Here is a 22,694-nt window from a genome sequence, read left to right as displayed (position 1 = left end):
TTAAAAAGGGATATAGTTACGATACTGTTGTCAGGTCATTAAAGATTGCATATTTTGGCGTTAATATTGATTCACTTATAGGGTCTTTGCATCGCAACTAAACACATTTATTTATAAACAAGTTGTTGACATGACACGGGTTGTGATATTCTCATATATGTTATGATGGTATGATACTAAACGGGAAGATTTGTGCCTGATATTCATTGGTTACATCTTCTGACATCAGACTCGGACTTCTCTTAAACTGAACTTTAATGTGCGTATTGTTATGTGTATCTTTAACCCCGCCGCAATTTTGCGCCTGTTCCAAGTCAGGAGCCTCAGGCCTTTGTTAGTCTTGTCTGATTTTTAATTTTAGTTTCTTGTGTATAATTCGGAGTTTAGTATGACGTCCATTATCACTGAACTAGTATATATATTTGTTTAGGGGCCAGCTGAAGGACGCCTCCGGTGCGGGAATTTCTCGCTGCATTGAAGACCTGTTGGTGACCTTCGCTGTTGTCTGCTCTATGGTCGGCTTGTTGTCTCTTTAACACATTCCCCATTTCCATTATCAGTTCATAAAGTGCAGTCAATATTTCGAGAACGTTCCACTTCTCTCTTCACCACTGTTCGTCATACTTAATTGAAGGAATATTTTTGTTTTTCTCATTTCATATAGCATATTCTTTAAGAATAAGTACCGAAAACACACCTATCTGGTGTGCTCCTCTAATAGTTGGCTTGATTTTGTACTCATGTATTGCAAATTTAAAACAGAAAGTAAGAAAGTAAACAAATAGTTTACTATAGTGTCACGATCAAATATACATCATCATAATTATACAATATAAAAATCTTTAAGACAATATTGATAGATCCCTGTTTTTAAGGCATATGAGACACTTTCATCCTTTAAAAAAAAATTGAAAATAAAAGTTTTCATACGATATTAAAAATTCTAAAAACTCTTCAAAAGTTCATTTATACAATCATTAAAAATCTAAAATTGGCTAATAATGCTTGGGCATCATTACAGTTCATAAAAAAAATCTGCTACATATCTAAATCTTTTTTTTAATTTAATTGCTGATCAACAATTTGAAACTAGCATCTATAACAAACACGATGGTTCCAGTTTTCATATTGTCCAACCCACATTTTTGAGTAGTTATATAATATATAAATCGAGCCTAACACGATTACCCACATCTGTATGTAAGATATGGTATCGTTTTTTTCGTACTTTTTAAAATACAAAATAGCAATTTCACTTACACCGGTTTACGTTTTGCTAAAAGCATCTCTCCATTTAGGTCATGATAGTAAGAAGGGAAAACAATAATTGATACATAAATAATGATTAGACATACTATCAGGTTCAAATAACCAATGCACTTTTTAGCTCACCTAGCCCAAGTGGCAAGTGATCTTTTCTCATCCTTTGGCGTCCGGCGTCGTCGTCGTCGTCCTGCGTTCGTCGTCGTTAACTTTTACAAAAATCTTCTCCTCCGAAACTACCAGGCCAAATTTTACCAAACTTTGCAATAATCATTATTGGGGTGTCTAGTTTTAATAATGTGTCCAGTGACCCGGTCTACCAACCAAGATGGCCGCCATGGCTAAAATAGAACATAGGGGTAAAATGCGGTTTTTGGCTTATAACTCAAAAACCAAAGCATTTAGAGCAAATCTGACTGATGTAAAGTTGTTTAGTAGGTCAAGATCTATCTTCCCGTAAATTTTCAGATGAATCGGTCAACCCGTTGTTGGGTTGCTACCTCTAAATTGGTAATTTTAAGGAAATTTTGCTGTTTTTGGTTATTATCTTGAATACTATTATAGATAGAGATAACCTATAAACAGCAATAATGTTCAGAAAAGTAAGATTCACAAATAAGTTAAATGACTGAAATAGTCAATTGACCTCATAAGGAGTTATTGTCCTTTATAGTCAATTTTTAACAATTTTCATAAAATTTGTAATTTTTTACTAACATTTTCCACTGAAACTACTGGGCCAAGTTCATTATAGATAGAGATAATTGTAAGCAGCAAGAATGTTTAGTAAAGTAAGATGTACAAACACATCACCATCACCAAAACACAATTTTGTCATGAATCTATCTGCTTCTTTTGTTTAATATTCACATATACCAAGGTGAGCGACACAGGCTCTTTAGAGCCTCTAGTTTAATTTATTTAACATATTATACACATCAAGACAATATTGAAATTGCATGAATTATTCCGAACATGACAAAAAAAAAAATCATATTATGGTCTTTAAAGACGTCACTATAACGTAATCAAATTTACAATAGTGTACAAATTGAGCTTAGTTTACTCCTCTGCTCTCTTTGTTCTTTATTATGCCCACAGTAACATAATGATCCATCTAGACAACATTGACGTGTATTTGAATGGTCTGGTTTTTCAGCTTTTTCCACAGTATTTATAATTGTATTTGCTGCGGCCATTACGTCATTTGAATTTACAAACATGATAGCTTCTGCCATTTCTGATGCAACTGATGCCTTGAATAATAATAACACAAAATTATTTATACAGAATATAAAATTAAAACTAATTATGTGTAAATTAAATGAAACCAGATGCTCCGCAGGGCGTAGCTTTATACGACCGCAGAGGTTGAACCCTGAACGGTTGGGGCAAGTATGGACACAACATTCAAGCTGGATTCCGCTCTAAATTTGGATTGTGATTAAATAGTTGACACAGCATAGGTTTCTGACACAGAATGAATGTATTCAGATGAACTTAAAATTTTTGTTTTCTCTTAGAGCAATTCACTATGCTGTTGAATATTAATCCTCTCAAAAAAATGTTTGAAGAAATTTTCTTTTTATTTATGAAATTTCAAATGAGAAAAATTGAACCCAATTTTTTAATCACATCCCCCTTTCCCTTCTTCCAAAACTAATTTCAATTAAAATATTCTAATGGAGTTTGCAACAATTACTACTCATTTAAATACATCATAAAATATTAAGATGTAAAAAAACTGCTTGTTATCACTGAATGGTAAAGATTATTTAAATTTATCAGTTGGTAGTAAAAAGTGAATATACATTGTATATTGTATATAACAAAGATTTAAGTTGATTCTGGACAAAGAAAGATAACTCCAATTAAAAAAAAATCTTGCAGATATTTCTTGCTTACTATACTGGACAAAGAAAGATAACTCTTAATTAAAAAAAAAATTGCTATTTCACAATATTGTGAAATTAGATATTTCTTGCCATTGCACAATACTGTGCAATTGAAAAGACTTGCTATTGAACAATACTTAATATAGTAATTTTAGAATCTGATTTGGACCAACTTGAAAACTGGGCCCATAATCAAAAATCTAAGTACATGTTTAGATTCAGCATATCAAAGAGGCCCAAGAATTTAATTTTTGTTAAAATCAAACTTAGTTTAATTTTGGACCCTTTGCACTTTAAATTAGGCCAATTTTAAAACTGGACCAAAAATTAAGAATCTACATACACAGTTAGATTTGGCATATCAAAGAACCCCAATTATTCAATTTTTGATGAAATCAAACAATGTTTAATTTTGGACCCTTTGGGCCCCTTTTTCCTTAACTGTTGGGACCAAAACTCCCAAAATCAATACCAACCTTCCTTTTATAGTCATAAACCTTGTGTTTAAATTTCATAGATTTCTATTTACTTATACTAACGCTATGGTGCGAAAACCAAGAAAAATGCTTATTTGGGTCCCTTTTTGGCCCCTAATTCCTAAACTGTTGGGATCGAAACTCCCAAAATCAATACCATCCTTCCTTTTGTGGTCATAAACATTGTGTTTAAATTTCATTGATTTCTATTTACTTTAACTAAAGTTATTGTGCGAAAACCAAGAATAATGCTTATAAGGGCCCTTTTTTGGCCCCTAATTCCTAAACTGTTGAAACCAAAACTCCCAAAATCAATCCCAACCTTTCTTTTGTGGTCATAAACCTTGTGTCAAAATTTCATAGATTTCTATAAACTTAAACTAAAGTTATAGTGCGAAAACCAAGAAAATGCGTATTTGGGCCCTTTTTGGCCCCTAATTCCTAAAATGTTGGGACCAAAACTTCCAAAATCAATACCAGCCTTCCTTTTATGGTCATAAACCTTGTGTTAAAATTTCATAGATTTCTATTCACTTTTACTAAAGTTAGAGTGCGAAAACTAAAAGTATTCGGACGACGACGACGACGACGACGACGACGACGACGCCAACGTGATAGCAATATACGACGAAAATTTTTTCAAAATTTGCGGTCGTATAAAAATGAATGAAAGGATATCAGTGACATGGATTTATCAATGTCAGCAACCCAACGACACTCACATCGAAAGATGCAACAAAGTATATCATGATTGATAGAAATGTGTGAACTATATCACCCTAAATTATATATAGTGTTTTAACATTTTGTTAGGAAATTACACAAAGAATCTCATAGATCTACCATCAAAATGTCACCAAAATAAGAATTCAATGATATGGGAACATCCAGTTTTAAATGTTTTAAATTACTTCCTGAGAAATGTAATGCAATCACTTTAGAACACATCTGATTCCTCAAATGATCATACACATATATAATGTCACGTCTGTTTATGTGTGAGTTTGTTATTTTTTTTTACATAAACTAATGTTGTCGGAAAAGGTAAGCACAAAGAGAGGATAGGACAAAAACCCAATGTAAACGTCCAGTAAAGCAATGAGGGTTTCAAAGCTTATGTAAACGCATATCATTCTTTTGCACACCTTGACCATGTCTATATAAAGAAAAGAAAACAAACGCGATTTTGTTATATTTGTGCGTAAATGAATGTTGTCTGAGAAGGTAAAGCAAACAGAAAAGATAGAAAAAAGGTAATAGTCCGGTAATAAACATGAGTTATATCTTACGCAAATCGTATTTTTGCACAAGAGCACCATTTCTATACAAAACAAATATATACCTGATACGTTGTCCATTTCCCCCGTCTACCACTTTCCTCTCCTATATAAGCAGCTACAGCTGAAGCTAAGATGGTCGCAACAAATGACCCAACTGCCTTCTGAATATCCATTTCAACATCTGCTTTACACCGTTCTATGTTATTGTCATATGTAGGGACAGATGAAGGTTTTGCTAAATCCTCTGTTTTCGTCAATTTTTGTTTAACTGTTGGTTTACCTATTCTCGATTGTAGCTTAGCATCATTTGCAATACATTTGACTGTTTTAGTATTCGGATTTGTATGTATACTTTCTGTACTCGAGCAGGTAGGTTTATCAGTCGTCTTTACATTCCAAGTTATATCTTTACGCTTAAATTAAATTAAAAGAAAAACGGTAAAACATAAATGAATTCTCAATCATCTTAACTAAAAAAACATATTTGAAACTTACGAACTGTAGTGACATTAAAAGAAATACTATATTTTATAAAATAATAGACACACCAAAGTGATGGAGTATCTATCCATGACACAATCCCAGTACATCAACAACAACAACAAAAACACACAGAAAGCAAAATGCCGAAAAATCATCATCATGACTATGCGCACAGTAGCGATCTTGGTGCTACGTTTGTAACGTCAGAAAACGTTCATCGACGGAACGTTGAGAAAACGTTATTGAAGCCTGTGTCAACGTTTGCATCTAAATCTTTTTTAAGTTTTTTTTTTCTTTTGTGTCTACTGTGAGTCAATAAAAATTGCAGTTTACAAATTATAGATTTTGTATGTACGTGTTATTGTTTAAGTATACTAATTTCTACATTTCTACATTGGTTAGAGGTATAGGGGGAGGGTTGAGATCTCACAAACATGTTTAACCCCGCCGCAATTTTGCGCCTGTCCCAAGTCAGGAGCCTCTGGCCTTTGTTAGTCTTGTATTATTTAAATTTTAGTTTCTTGTGTACAATTTGGAAATTAGTATGGCGTTCATTATCACTGAACTAGTATATATTTGTTTAGGGGCCAGCTGAAGGACGCCTCCGGGTGCGGGAATTTCTCGCTACATTGAAGACCTGTTGGTGACCTTCTGCTGTTGTTTATTTTGTTTGGTCTGGTTATTGTCTCTTTGACACATTCCCCATTTCCATTCTCAATTTTAATTGTTGCAGGTTTGAAGTTTTGAAGTTTAATAAATATTTGACTGATCGAAAGGATAATTTTCATAATGGCGATCGACAAAAAAAGAAATATCATTCATAAATACATTTTATTCGTGGTCTAAGCACCGCAGAATTTGGCCACGCAGAGACTCATTTAAATTGATTAGACCATTATCATCAATATCAACCTCTGAACAAATGTATATAACTGAAAGTGCGGGAACTTTAAAAAAAAGAAGATGTGGTATGATTGCCAATGAGACAACTATCCACAAAAGACCAAAATGACACAAACATTAACAACTATAAGTCACCGTACGGCCTTCAACAATAAGCAAAGCCCATTCCGCATAGTCAGCTATAAAAGGCCCCGATAAGACAATGTAAAACAATTCAAACGAGAAAACTAACGGCCTTATTTATGTAAAAAAAAATGAACGAAAAACAAATATGTAACACATAAACAAACGACAACCACGATTGCCGGAATTCGTTTTAATAACTTCAATGGGTTATTATCAATAGTGTCAAAGTAGTAACCATGTATAACTTTATTTCCCTGATGATACGAGGCACCCCATTTGTCGGTAGCTGTTTTTCTTAAAATTATTGGGTCTTTACTTGCTCTTAAAATATAATATGGGCTTTCAGTGTCACCAGCCCTAACTGCAAAAATTGTTCCATTTGAAACAAAGTCACAAATGTTAGTCTCGCCATCAACCCCTTCGTCGTTATCGGAATCGGCATCAGATTAATTATGTTTCGATTCTTTCACCATTTTTATTACAGCATGTAAATGCGTTCATTATCACTGAACTAGTATATATATCTGTTTAGGGGCCAGCTGAAGGACACCTCCGGGTGCGGGAATTTCTCGTTACATTGAAGACCTGTTGGTGACCTTCCGCTTTTGTTTTTTCTATGGTCGGGTTGTTGTCTCTTTGATACATTCCCCATTTCCATTCTCAATTTTATTAGATCATCTGTTTAGAGACGAGTATTCTGATTAATTAAAGAAAACAATGTTGTTTAAATATGTAAATTTATCGAGTAACTGATTAGCCATTTCTCATTTAAAATGGTTAAATCTAGTGAGGTATCGTTCATGATATTTATTTGCAGATGAAAATACCTTATTTTTCCTTACAGTTGTTTTTGGTTTTATCATTTGTAATTCTAAAGCTGGCTGTGTTTCTTTTATATCTTTTTCCAAAGACTTCCCTGCTTTACTTTTTAAATAAAGTGTCCATTGTTGAATAACATCGTTTTCATCTGTAACTTCAAAATCTAAAATATGAACATGTATATCAACATTATACTTTATAATCAATTATATCACCAGTGTATGTAGTTATTCTTTTAACACAAACAGTTGCTCTTTGTAGTTTTTAAACAAAGTGTTCATTGTTGAGTTACATTTTTTTCATTAGTAACTTGTTCCCCAAAATCTAAATATGTATAATACTAAAATTAAGATGCGTAATTTTGAGTCTTCAGAATTTCAATCACAATTTTTACAATTGTGCAGTAAAAGCAATAATGTTTTTTTTTTTAATGTCTACGTTTTCACTGGTATTTCCAATGTTCAAATGAAAGATCGCATGCATCGTCTAATAACAGAGCTTTGTACTACATAACAAGGGTTTGTAAATTCAAATATTTTCTTTTAAATGATAAAAAAATCCCAGTTTGATAAGAAAGGCTTTTATTCCTAAAATAATTAAACCGAGTATAATAATATGAAATGTTGAACTGTTTGATCGACAACATATTTCTTGAGTCTTGAGGATTGGTATTTCAACAGTTGATATTTAAATATGTGTTAATTGTGCGTCACTACTGGCAAACACTCATGTACTCATATGAATCACAGTTTATACAAAACCTTCTTAAAACAAATAAAAAAGAAGTATGCAAAGTTTCTTTATTTCAATTTCAGATATATTGAAAATACTCAAAAGTCTACACTTAAGCGAGTGCTTGTATCTCATATTTCCAAGCGAACGCAATTTCTGTCACTAGTTTCTCTATGTTGACACAAATGGTTGAACTCAAACTAGGACATATGACACCGTGATAATTTCAACTTCGAAATTGTCAATTGTCTATGCATCAGTAGTTGCACATTCTCTGCCACTTGCGACAGTTACGTGCTTCTTTTAACTAAACGAAATTCAATAGCGGAAGTTTGATCCTGACAAAACTGCTAAAACCATGTAACGAGAAAGAACGACCAAAACCATCCCAAATAAATTGCACAATACGACATGCCTATTTTTCAACCTGCTACCTACATGTTTTAAATGATTTGCTTCTTACGGTTATAGTTTTTTTTATAATGAAGAACTAATAGCTTATTTATCGTTGATAAATATATATAGTAGTCGACATGCACCCATTGTAAAGGTAGAAAAATATTGAAGATTATTTAAACAGCTTTCCATACATTTATCAGTTGATATTGACTGAACTTTGATATTGTTCGACCATTTTAAATTTGGTAGGTGTTTATATACGTTTTACTTGTTCATCACTTACTAGTTTACAATCTTACTCAAAGTATTCAGTGTCTATGATTATTTCTCTTTGAAACCTTGTAGGTTTTTTAATTAAAAGGTGTTGTTTGGAATGATTCTATTAACATTATTGTTATTATGCCATACATTTATGTTCAATACTAGTTGGATTTAAAATAAACCCACTATTTTTAGAATTATTCTTTTTTTTTTACAATGTTTTATAGCTTTGTTTGTTTTTGGTTATTGGAACTGGTAAACTTCTGATTCGTCAAATTCTGTAAAAAAAATATATATATTTTTCCAGAATGAAAACCGTAAAGAAAAAGGAAAGTTACATTCTAATTCATAATTCATATACACCAAGACGTTAGGGATTGTAAGTCGCATATTAAGTGATATTAAATAAAATCGGGTATTGATGATATTATAATTATTTTTTTGTAAGGCAAAAAAGTAGATAACGTGTCAGGTAAGATAAATCTTTGGACAGCAAATTCTATGTGTTATCTTCTCATAATTTTTCTTAAAATTGCCTGTTTTTTTGTTGGTATCATTAATATTCTGATTTTTTGAATGACCATTTAATAAGTTATGTGATTGTTTGTCCTTAATGCGATTGTAAGAGAAATGGTGTCTTCCTCGAATGCCAACATTTCATAAGTTACATATTCCTTGAATGCCAACACAAATATTTCGATAGATGTTTATATAAGAACAATAGGTGTTTTAATAACTATTTAAATGATTTTATTTAAGAATTGAATGCTTCTTTTTGTAAATTTATTGGGGTGTAAAAGCTTTGACCGAAGTACAAAATGTACGCACGGTCAACGCTTTTACAACCCTATAAAGTTACAAAAAGAAGCATTCAATACTTATAATTACATTTTTTAGCTAGGATTATAAAAACACGGTTTTCATGAAGTTAAATTTTTTAATTCACCTGTGCACTTTATTGTGGGACCTCGTGTCATCATGAATGAAATGTTATTGTCTCATGCAACTGCTTACGGAATAACATGTGATGTGCAATTAGCCAATCAGAATAACGTATTATAATGAAACATACATCTAATGTATTTATAAGCATTTAAATGTAAAACCTAATTAGAGAACTTGACAAAATTGCAACATTTATCACTTTTTTATAAGAAAACAAGAAGTAATTGTAACAGGATGCTGTTACGAAGTCTCCCAAACAAAGCTCCGATAACTCCCCATTCATATGGTCCCATGTTCATTTGATTTGATTTTTTGTCCCCTACAAGATAATATATGGTTTAGGGGTGGGGATCTGGACCGTTTACAAGATAATAGTACATTCTCAAATTGAACGGGGTGGGGTGACCCCCAGGAACTTCCATCTAATTTCATGTGATTTGTTTTATTGTCCCATACAAGAATATATATGGTTTAGGGGTGGGGATCTCGACCGTTTTTGAAGTTTTCAAACAAGAGGGGTTTGGGTGACCCCCTAGGGACTTCCTTTTATTTCATTTGATATGTTTTATTGTCCCCTACAAGAATATATATGGTTTAGGGGTGGGGATCTGGACCGTTTACAAGTTTCAACCTAGAGGGGGTGGGTGACCCCCTAGGGACTTCCCTTTTATTTCATTTGATTTGTTTTATTGTCCCCTACAAGAATATATATGGTTTAGGGGTGGGGATCTGGACTGTTTACAAGATAATAGTACATTCTCAAATTGAACGGGGTAGGGATGACCCCCAGGAACTTCCATCTAATTACATGTGATTTGTTTCATTGTCCCCTACAAGAATATATATGGTTTAGGGTTGGGGATCTGGACCGTTTACAAGTTTTCAAACAAGTTGGGGTGGGGTGACCCCCTAGGGACTTCCCTTTTATTTCATTTGATTTGTTTTAATGTCCCCTACAAGAATATATATGGTTTAGGGGTGGGGATCTGGACCGTTTAAAAGTTTTCCAACAAGAGGGGGTTGGGTGACCCCCAGGGACTTCCCTTTTATTTCATTTGATTTGTTTTATTGTCCCCTACAAGAGTATGTATGGTTTAGGGGTGGGGATCTGGACCGTTTACAAGATAATACCACATTCTCAAATTGAAGGGGGTGGGGATGACCCCCCAGGGCATCCCCCTATATTTCATGTGATTTATTTTATTGTCCTATAATCATTTCAGAAGACTGTATGTATCTATCACTTATAGTTTTCAAGTTATATTCATTTAAAAAATTTTGAAAATAAAATCCCATAGGGTTCTATAGTAAAACCCTCCCTGCTTTCTACCCCCAAAATACCCCTTAATAGACCCCAATGCACAAACGAAAGATTGATGGCTCACCTAGACATATTAGTCTACCATTTTATGAAATCCTAAGTCAATCTGACAAGTGGTTTTGGAGAAACGCTGCGGACAAGTTCATTTTTTAACGCGGCGGAAGAAGAAGAAGAAGAAGAAGAAGAAGAAGAAGAAGAAGAAGAAGAAGAAGAAGAAGAAGAAGAAGAAGAATAAAAATAATAAGAACTGAGCAAAACCAATAAGTCTCCAAACTTTGTTTGGGAGACTTAATAACAGTTGATTTTGGGGTTTAAATTATCATGAATGCTGAGGAAATAAAGATATCTTTATTACTTTTTATTAAAAAAAATTTGGGAATGGAAATGTTACTTAACATAAGACAATGTTTTTGTTACAAAAGAAATTCTAGTTAAATAAGTTACATTATTTCAAACTAAAGAAAAAGATATATGAGATTTATCTAAATCCATATCATATTGAATATTTTATTAGTAATTATAAACTTAATTACCTTTTTAATTGAACAATAATAATTTAATTAAATTTTACATTTGTAATACACTGTTAAATGAAAATTGCTTGTATAAAATATTCAACAATATTCAAATATGAACATTTATAATAAAACATTTTCAATCTGCTTATATGTTTACTTATTTTATATGTATTGTCTTCTGTTTGCAAACAAATAGAATGAAATTCATAACAGTGTGGTCGACGATAAAACGTTTATTAGTAATTGTACTGAAAAAATTACCTATAACTTGTTTGTCGTGGGCGATGATTGTATGCTCACTCAGTCTATCGGAGGCCTTCAAGTGGGGATTTAAATAATCACTTGTTACACATTTTGATACATAAAATGAAACTTTCTTTTCACAAATCATTTAAGGAATTTGTTTTAAAAAATTGTTATACTATCACTTACAACAGTTTCGCTTTTAAGAATATTAATGTCCAGAGCTGATATCAATAAATAATAATAATAAAAAAAAAAGGTTATTCATGGTAAAAAAAACAAAAAAAAACTATTAAGTTAATGGGGATCCGCGTTATTTCAGAAAATATCTTATTGATTTAGAGAACAAAAACTTCTACGTTGTAATCATTTAAGAGTGGCCTACTATTTATTCAATGCTAACCATGTGGGCTTTGTTTTTTATATACCATAAATCGATTCGTTCATTCAGATATTTGTCAGTTTGCCTTGGCTCTTCAAGTCCAACACACAACTTCTCAGGAAATTGGTATTTTTCTTACAAAAATTACGTATTTTTTTCATGGAAAATGAATGTTGCACCTTATTTTATTTGTTGTCGTTTTTTTGTTTGTTTGTATCATTGACGTATAAGACAACCTGACTCTTCTTTATTCAAATTTTAAAACATACGAGATGGCAATTATGACACAAAATAACTAAACTAAACTTACAGCAGAAGAAAGATAATGAACATCGCTTTTATAGTCTTCTAAATATCAAACACAAAGTGGTCTTTTTAAAAATGATGAAAATTTAAAAAGGAAACAACAAACAAAATAGTTCGAATATTTATATTATATTATAAAGGAACGGTGTGTAATTCATAACAATCATTTTATTTCAATGAAAATCAAACTGTTGAATTTTTCCGCTGCGAGCAAATCTTTAATTTTGGTCGCATTTTTAAAATCAATACATCTTGTATTCTTATTGGAAGCTGTACTGTGTAGTTTATACTCTTTTTTTTTTAATTCCACACAAATCCAACAAAGACACAAAAAAATGGTAGGTTCAAGAAACAATTGATGCAAACTATACTTTATTGTAGTTTTAACATGGGTAGGCATTATATTCGTGATTCTTTTTGCCCAAGCGATATCGAAAAACTATTATAAAAAGTGTACTAGTTCAGTGAAAATGTACGTCATACTTATATCCTAAACAAATAATTAAACAAAAAATAATTAACATACAACACTACCTAAGGCCAGAGACTCCTTACTTGTATGATTTTGTAAAAAATGCATCTTTTTAAAATAGTCGAGAACAAATTGTCTGTCCAATGGAAATGTCGAAGCCTAAAAAAGATGAACGGTGAATAATAGAAACATAGAAGCTGGTTGCAAAAGTTGACGACAAGATCTATTTTATAACTTGAGTATGGCCTAATACTATTAACCTAAAATAAATATATTTATAGCAATTCCCTTGATACGAAAGATCTACATGTTGCCTTAGGCCTTTTTTTCTTTTTTTTTTGCTCTTTGGTTGGGTTTTTGTCTCAATGACAATTCAATTCTCATTCTTATCATAGATATAACTGCATGTTAAAATAAGAATATGTAGTGTGATAGACAATCAGACACATTCTTTCCAAGGACCAATAAGCTTTAGCAAGCTATAACTCCCCGTATGGCTTTCGAACATTAGCAAAATACACACTTTATAGAATGAAAACTCCAAGAGTTCTTGGCATGTAAAAAAAACAAAAACACAAAAGATGAGCGAGAAAAACAAATAGGGATACCGCATGAAAATTGGAAAATGGTCCGCAACATTACTTTAGTCAACTCACTTAGTTGAAATTAAAGACCTGGCGAATTTTAGCCTTTTGAAATGGATATGATGTACGTTTAAAAAAACATGGTTCGTTTGGACATTTTTATAATTCAAGTCTTGGTTTTAAATTATTTGCAAGTAAGTTTTAAGTCATGAACAAATGATCTCTCACAGAAAGACGTCAAATCCATCAACAAAAGAAAACAAATATAATAGACGACCGACAACGCTCAGAATATCATGTATGTGTTCCGGACCATATGAGTATTTGGACCATACGCATATATCATGACCATACGGGTATACCCATATGGTCCAACCATACACGTATGGTCCGACCGTACGCGTATGACGGGTTTGGTAATGCGCGTATGGTCCAAATACTCAAAATGTCCGGAATATATCTTATTTGCGATCACAAAATGCACGAAGACGTCCATTTCTATGTAAATTCGGTCGATTTTAATATAAATAAGATGAATGCGTTTCTGTTGCCAAGTGTTTTTCACAAGTAAAGTAGCAGTACAGCAGAACAGTTTAAGTTTCCTATATACACCAAATGATACATTTTGCCAATACAATAACGTAAATGCATGCAAAATTCAAAAGGTTATATCCAAATAACTTTCTTACCATCCAATAACTTTCAAGTACGAAAAAGACAGGGCAGAAGTATATTTTGTCTTTATGTTTCGTATTTGCACAACTTTTGAAAGTGGATTATGCATTCGTTTTAAAATAGAATAAGACCAGATAAAAGTTATAAAAATACATAACTCGACACTCGCAATTGTTAAATCGCCTTGACATCCGAAGAAGATAATCAATTCATGCATGCATTGCAACTTTTAAAACCAGTATGTCATTCTTTTTTCTGAAAGAACATGACTTTGCGATATCATATTATGAAAATTGATTGTCGAAACCTAACAAAAACACATGTAAAGGTTGGTTAATTAATCAATATAAATCAAAACACAAATTCCTGATTAGTATTTCGAATTATTTTATATAGACGTTGAGAACCTTTGGTGACCACACGGTTTAAATGTCTATATTAAGGACGTCGTGAGCAATGGGCGTTATAGACGAACGTTCACCTAATCTGTCCCAGTCAATGGGATATTAAAGTGCGCCAATCAATGTCCACAGCCACACTGTTATGAATTCGATTCTAATATATTATTCAACATTTTCTTCTTTTAATACTACGAAAAAAGTATGAGAAATTCCATCAAGTAACATGGGAGAATGTGACAACACACAAAACTAAAGAAATATTGAAAAAAAACATCAGAGGAGAAAGACTTAGAGATGCAACTATTTCAAAGTTTTATTTTTAAAGAAGAGCATGTTGGTTCAAGCAGTTAACGCAAAAAATGAATTTTCAACAATTTTACAAACATGAATGTGATTTAACCACCTGGAATTTACCTTTCTGTATAGTTAAATTGAGTATTGTGATAAGCATCCACTTTTGTTGTGATAACTTCTTGCACCTATTCCTCGAATGCTAACATAATTTTACAGGTAATTTGTCGGAAGATCAAAGGATGTTGGCTTTCATAGAATAAACCAGAGAAATAATATACTAGTATATGATAGAAAAAAATCAAAACTGTAAACAGATTCGAAATCACCAAACAAGAATACAATTTATCAAGTACTAGCAATTCAAATGATTATTTTACACTCACCTATTTTCGTACACCTTATTTGAAAAAAAAATGTTTTACCAGATACCAAGTGTATTTGTTATGTATAATTGAAAGTTTAGAAGTGAAAGAATGGCTACAAGAAGAAACAAATAAAATTCATTTGTTTTTTGTGCAGCATTGGATGCCAGTAGATAGTTGGAATGTGGTAAAATATTTTCTTTTTCATACATTTATTTAAAGTCGTTTAGTGATGTTAGAACGAAGCAGTATATTTGACGTCCCTTATAAGCGACAATATTGTGCATATGTAGTTTAGATATAGGCCTGTTATTCGGTACGCCTTATAAATTAACAGCTACATGTTTATGTTTATTAACAATATCATTTTCATTTTCCGAAAACTGTGTCAAACCCAATTACATTCAATGACTTTTTTTCTTCAGAATGCTGATATGGCTACAACTGGTTTCTGCTATCACTGCTCAAAAAGGAACAAGTTTTTATCAGCAATAAAGTATTGCGTCGAATGTAAAGAAAGACTCTGTTCAGATTGTGCTGAGACACATGACTGGTTAAAATCATTTAGATATCACAATGTTATTGATTTGTCGTCTGTCGGTTCCGATAACCTGAATTTTGCGATGAAACACTGCAACTTCCATTCAGATAAGGTATTGGATTGTTACTGTACAGATCACCAGAGAGTTTGTTGTAGAAATTGTATTCGTCATAATCACAGGAAATGTCAAAACGTTCTGCCTTTAGAACATGCGTCGAAGGATGTAAAAGATTCTGCACTGTTCTTCGACGTTGTGCAGAACATGAAGCATATGATTAAAACACTAGCTGATTTATTTGACAATCGAGAGTCGAACTTACAACGCCTTGCAAAAACTAAATTAGTTATAACAAAACAGATCAGTAAAGTCAAATCTCGAATATTGAAACAAATCGATACTCTAGAAGTCGATCTTCATGCCGACATTCGGAAACACGAGATCGAAATCAACAAACAAAAAGAAAAAATATCACAAGTTTTTGATAGCTTAAAAGAAACCGGTAATGAAATTGAATTCCTGCAAGATCATGAATCAACAAGTCAGTTATTTGTATTCTTGCATCAACAAGAAACAATTATCCAAAGCACCGACACAAAAATCAGCCAGTTGGTATCCAATTCACAAGAAATTGATATAATCTTTGATGAAATGAAAGAAATAAAGGTTGAATCTTTCGAACCATTATCAAAAACTCTTAACCCGTGTCAAGTTCAATATACGTCAATGAAATTTCTTCAGGCCCAGATCATAGCAGAACCAACGAAACGTTTTGTTGAGTTTCAAAAAGATACTAAATTAAAACTTCAATTTGGATACAATTATAATATAACAGATCTATCAATCACAGCCGATAATAAACTGCTCTTGGCTAACTGTTCTTCCATCGTGTCGAAACTGTTTGTCTACAGCGACTGTAAGAATTATGAAACATCGATATACTTTTTTCATAATCTTTTTGGTGTTGCTGTGATACCTAGTACGGACAGAGCTGTTGTTACACTACCTTCCGCGAAGTCTATACAATTTATAAATACTACGCAAATGACAAAAGGCAACAAAGTTAACGTTAAATTTGAATGTTGTGGCATCACTGCTGGACGTGACAAAATTTACGTTGGTGGCACAGATGGTACTATCAAAACATTAGACAACAATGGAACAATTCTTAAATCAATTAAAAAGGAATCTGGCATTATTTTCTTTATTTTACACGATGAAATTCATGAACAGTTTATTATTAGATGTCATAACAAACTTTTTTGCGTCAACTTAGATGGAACACAGGTATACAGTACGGACGTTTCCGGAGTTGCAGGAGTAACACGTGATGAGCTGAATAACTTATATTTCGGTGACTACCATACCAACAATATACAAAGATTGTCAGCAGATTGGAAAAATTGCACAAAAGTGCTAAACCAAGAGGACGGTATTAACCATACATATGGAATGTGTTTTAACAACGACTTTACAAAACTGTTTGTTGTTAATAACTCCTTAAAGTCTGTATTTGTATTCAAATCAAATAATGACAAATTAGCAGCACACCCGTGATTCCATTTATTTCTTATGTTTAATTTAATTTAGTATTTTTCATTTTATATCCATTTACCATGATGCCATTTAGATAATAGAAAAAAGAAGTGAAAAAAAACCTACAGATATATTTGGTATAAAACAAAAAAAAAACCATCTTAATCAGTTTGTGACGACATTTTCATACGTTGCTTTTTCTTCAAAATCTTTTGTGTTAAGTGGAGAAACCAGAGATCGCACCAACAAATCCAAGCACTAGAAGCACACTATCAAACGAAAACAAGCAACCTTTGAATATATATATAAATGTTTGCAAAAATTGTTTTTTGTTATTATGTGTAGTATGTCACAAGAATCATGTTTTACTTATATGACGATAAAGAATTATTATTTCGAAAAAAAGACAATCAAGTAATATATTTACAAATTACCACTACAATAACTTGATTTAACCTTTTATAACAATCAACCAATGGAACTGATTTTTTTAAACAGATACTTATATTGCACATAAAGATCTTAGACCATAACCATAAGTCAGAAAAGAGTTGATATACCGAACTATCGTATCAGTAACCAATTCATTATAAGACCGTAAACATATGTTGTGTTTATTCAATTCTCATAACTCTCTTGGAAGTGCATGCAGAACGCACCCGTGGTAATCAAGTGAAAATAGTGTGGACATGGACGATCGTTAACTCAGATATCTAAACGTCATACGATTGAGCAGATACCATGTTGTTCCTTGGAAATGGAAGGGTTAATAATTGGAAAATTTAGAATTGTCGTTGATTCAAGTTTGAAGTCGTTCATCTGTGTAGATTTTGAGGGAAAGTTCAAGACATAAATCAGACATTCTACTTTTATTAGTATCCTTGATCTAAATTTCACTCGAGACGAAATCAATCGTTTGATTGTTAGTGAATGAGTCACAGGAAATGATCAATATATCTGAACGTGAAATTAAAACTTTACAAAATACTTTACTTTTTCTGTGAGAAAGTTCTGTATGAAATCTGCAGTATGTGAATACACAAACAAGACAACCAGAATTGATGTACGGTTAATTTTTAATGAAAAGCAAGATATTAAAATTCAATGAATCTTTTGGATCACAATCAGAAAATGTTAAGCAATGTGAATTTCGTTGTACACCAAAGACTCAGCTTATGGGCAACTTAAAAAAAAAACGTTTGCGGCACTAGAATTGAACCATCAACTGATTTATGAGTCCCCTTACTCTAAAAATATATTGTCGATAAAAAAAATCTCATTTTATTTTTTGTAAAAAAGACAGAATTAAAGGAGACGGTATAATCAATCTTTCAATTAAGCATGGACAATAGTACTGCGAAGAAAAAATGAAGGTTTCGTATTACTACAAATATGTAAAGATTTGGTTGAAGTAGATATTTAGAATTTTTAAGAATCCGTATCTGAACGAGGACATTATTTGAAAATACCTCATCACAATATTTTTACTGAAAAGGAACATTAGAAAGATGTTAAGTCGAACATTTTGACCGCACGGGTGTATGTCGCTCTTTATAAGAAGTTTTGTGTGTATCGGTATTCAATATAAACATTAGAATGATTAGAGTTGTCATCGTCCTTTTTTCCATTAATACTTCTCCAAATACATGAGTGCACATGTTTGCGGAAAATTGCAGGAAGTTTAAATCCATATGCTGAGCAGATTATTTCTCAAAACAATGTATTTTTTGCGATAGATTAAATGTGTTTAAATTGTTTTGATTAAAGATGAACATTATTAAATTTTTACCTTGAAATGGAAATAGTATCTTTACTCTTGTTTCTAATCCTTCTTCCATGCCATCTTTCTTTTTATATCTATTAGTCAACAAGGAAGTCAAAGAACTGGCACCTATTACACTGCATGATCGAAATTGTTCTCCATCGGCAGACAGGTATACCTTCAATTAAAAAAAATGGAAAAAGGGGAAAGAATGTTTTAATGCAATTGTAGAAAATGTTCATCGCCTTTCGGTTTGAAATATTTACTGAAATAGTTGTAAACACATCTTCCTGGCAAAAATCCTCAAAATTTGAAAATCTAAATATGCATAACACAAGATCAGTTGTCTTATGTAATATACACACCCTACATCAAACATAAAAAAACAGAACATGACAATTGAAAGAAAGCGAAAGATTAACTAGATTTGATTTGAATGAATAACATCAATTCTCTAACAGTGCAGAGTTCTGTCATGCACAGTAAAATGATTGCAGACAATAATCATATGAAACCTACGTCATATTCTGACCAAAGCAAAGCAATGAGCTAAACTAATGTTAATGTTATGTCTACAAGTAGTTATTTATGAACTTATACTGATGTGGTACCGAGATATATATATACTTTCTTCGTGACTTGAATTGTAATTCACAAAGTATTGTTAATTATTGATAATCTATTTAAAAGCATTATTCCATTTTACAAGATATTACTCTGTTTGATGTTAGTATAATTAATGGATTTGGCCAGGATGCCCTCTGCACTTATTGTTTTTTCTGTCTTTCGATAATTGCTAAATTACCTTCTAGATATACCAGTACACTGGTATTTACATACATCGTATGTCTTTCATCCTTACAGAAATATGTATTTAAAAACAAAATGACTTATACAAATAATTATATCAGTCGAATATCTTCTTGGCTAAGTATGTTCTTCTCTTCATTATTAGTCGTCAAATACCAATGTACGTTTTTAAAAAAAAAATTCAAATGATTTCAGTTTTCTTGAGACAACGTTTCCAATTCTTACCTTTAGTGCGTATGGAAAACGAAATTGTTTAATAATGAAACTCGTCTTGCGTTATAGAAGTGGTTATAGAATTGATATTTATAACGAATTTCTCAAATAATCCCATATTAGCTTCATTTTGAAATAATCAGTTTGCTGAATACCGCTTATAATTATCCGTCTCAAATAACTGATGATTGAACTAAAGCGTATAACCGTTGGCAAGTTCATGGCATATTTATACATCCACTAAACTTGCTATAACAATTTTGAAACTTTTTACCTGATAACTCAGTTCTGGCCAGATTGAAATATGATTTAAAAAACAGTCCAGTGCTAAACTGACAGTCATCCAAAGTGTTTTACATGCGTCTTCAAAACTAGAATATAAATCTATGTCTGTTCGGACAAAATACTCTAATGACTCATTCTGTGTTGTTATATAGATATAAACCTGAAAGTCAATAAAAAGGACATGTTATGAGAATCAAAGAAAAACGACACCCAATAATAGACATAAGAGTGCGAGTTAACTTGCTTAACAAGCGTAGAGAGAATAGTTTTTGACTCACATCACTGTCCCAGGTTAGGGAGAGGGTTTTCGCGACCACTAACATTTTTAACCCCGTCATATTCTGCATGTGCCTGTCCTAAAACAGTTCCCTTTTATTCAATAAGTGTCATGTGTTGCTGTAGATCATTTGTGCTTTTCGTTTATTGTTTGGAACATAAATTATGTAGTTAGTTATTCGTTTTTAATTGTGTTTAATTGTTCTTCATTCCGAGGTATTCTAAAGACACGGCGTTGTCTCTTTTTTTTTATGACATGCGAGTTTGAATGCCCCTCTAGTATCTTTCGTCCTTTTTTTATAGCTTGCCATTCAATATGTGTTGATGGCCGTACGGTGTTTTATAGCTGCTAACTTTTACGTCTATATATTTTAGTATCTCGTGAAGTTGCCTGTCTGTAAGATATAGTATATTTTCTCATTTTTAAATATGTTTGCATAAGTATGTTATATTAGTTTCAACAAAATCAGCAATATTCTTTGAAAAACGAGCAAGTTCCCTTATTAAAATAAAATGTTTCATATAAGTTTAGGTCGAATTCGAAGGTATTCGGTTGTTTTAGATTTTTTTTGCACCCCCTTTTATATCAGGAGTGTTTGTTGTTCTGTTTGGGATTCTGATGCATCAAGAAACAGCGTTGGGTTATTTAACATCAATTTCGTAATATGTAAAACTTACATCATTTATTCGCAGTAATATGCCAGACTTCCATCCATAATAGTAATTATTTACGTATTTGTAAACAAAATATACAGCACCAATGTATCTTTCTAAACATCCTGGTGGAAAACCTTCAGAAAATAATACTTTCAACTTGAGTTGTATATCAGATGTCTGAAGGTCTTCATACCAGTTTAAAGACTGTAAAATAAATATTATATGTTAACTTATGTATATGTTACAAGGTTGAGATAAGTACAGATCATATAATGGCAATTTTTTCATAAATATCGAGCAATCTTAGATTACAGAAGGGTTGATTCCGAATTTATTGTTATAACGCTTGATGCAAGTAGTAACTCGCTATCAAGGAGATCTTAAAAAATAAACGGAAGCCCTAAAAATTCGAATCATGTGTGAAAGAAATATACTCCATAAACAGGCGCTGCTAAAATGTGACTGCACAGAAATGGTGAGTTCACAATAAAAAATTATTAAAATATCGTTTCTTGCAATGCTTAGTTCTCCCTCCGCCAACCCATAAAAGAGAGACGAAATATATTAGAGGAACAGTCAAACTCATAGATTGAAAATAAACTGACAACACCATGGCTTAAAATAAAAAGACAAACTGAAAAATAAAAGTGGAGAACACACAACATAGAAAACTAAAGACTAAGCAACACGAACCCCACCATAATTGATTAATAAATCGACAGTAGTTAACCAATGTTCAGATCTCGCCAATCAATTCAGGAGAGTCAAATCAAGGCTACAAGCAGAAACTAAGGAAATTGCATGATTCTAAAACAAAGCGACACAATGTACGTCGACAGAGTAACCATCTACTACTATGTATGCATCATCCGCCATTATAAAATGACAACAGGGTGGGTAGTACCTCGGAATATTTCTTTTTCTCATATCAATTAGTTATTTGAACATTTAATACGATCTACTTTAAGTTACCGGTTTTAAGTCGTTCATTTTCCCCATCAATAAAAGAGACATTTGGTCGACTGATGAAAGTTGAGGATAATCCTTTAAAATGATGATATCACTAAACATTGACATCTTTTTATAGGGCATCAGAAGGCCAAATCTCTCCATCTCAGTAGATACCAGTAGAATTTGGTCTTTATTAGACAGCAAGTCCTGTAAGCGAAATTTACAATTAAAAAACAAGTTAAAAGGTTAATCTGCATTGAAATAACTGTTAACTCTGTCCATTTAATTGGTATATTTTCTCATTCTGTTAAGAACAGGTCGTACTTGTAATTCTACACCCCTACAGTACCCCTGTTTTTGAATTTTCTACCAGTATGCAAAAGTAAAGATAATTAATCAACCAGTTCTTGTCTATGATTTTAGTTTAAAGCTACTATAAGTACACTATTTATTTGTTTAACAGTTTGATTTAGAAAAAAATACAGACATAGCTAGATAATACAATCAATTATCTAATTACTAACA

The 22,694-nt window shown here is 32.0% G+C and overlaps 1 protein-coding gene across 1 annotated transcript; it reads right to left on the bottom strand.

Annotated features, from left to right (window-relative positions):
- Positions 1-1,993: 1,993 nt before the first annotated feature.
- Positions 1,994-22,362, bottom strand: LOC134710418 (uncharacterized). The gene is made up of 7 exons (XM_063570777.1): positions 22,191-22,362; positions 21,240-21,422; positions 20,275-20,445; positions 19,005-19,155; positions 7,254-7,408; positions 4,977-5,327; positions 1,994-2,519 (listed from the first exon to the last, which is right to left on the bottom strand). The coding sequence occupies exons 1-7, from the start codon at positions 22,329-22,331 to the stop codon at positions 2,298-2,300; spliced, it is 1,374 nt and encodes a 457-aa protein (XP_063426847.1). The 5' UTR covers positions 22,332-22,362; the 3' UTR covers positions 1,994-2,297.
- Between the last annotated feature and the right edge of the window lie 332 nt (positions 22,363-22,694).

The sequence above is a fragment of the Mytilus trossulus genome, chromosome 1, assembly GCF_036588685.1.
Source record: "Mytilus trossulus isolate FHL-02 chromosome 1, PNRI_Mtr1.1.1.hap1, whole genome shotgun sequence".
NCBI lineage: Eukaryota > Metazoa > Mollusca > Bivalvia > Mytilida > Mytilidae > Mytilus > Mytilus trossulus.
Note: the sequence above shows the minus strand (reverse complement) of the source record. Positions and strands in the feature narration are given on the sequence as shown.

What these genes read in the sequence shown, in the direction of transcription:
- LOC134710418 (XM_063570777.1), bottom strand. Translation starts at nt 22,331, where the DNA reads ATGGAGAGATTTGGCCTTCTGATGCCCTATAAAAAGATGTCAATGTTT. An exon ending in GGCCAGAACTGAGTTATCAG is followed by an intron (nt 19,156 to 20,274) that starts GTAAAAAGTTTC and finishes TTTTAATTGAAG; the next exon opens with GTATACCTGTCTGCCGATGG. An exon ending in CAACTGTAAGGAAAAATAAG is followed by an intron (nt 5,328 to 7,253) that starts GTATTTTCATCT and finishes ATTTAATTTAAG; the next exon opens with CGTAAAGATATAACTTGGAA.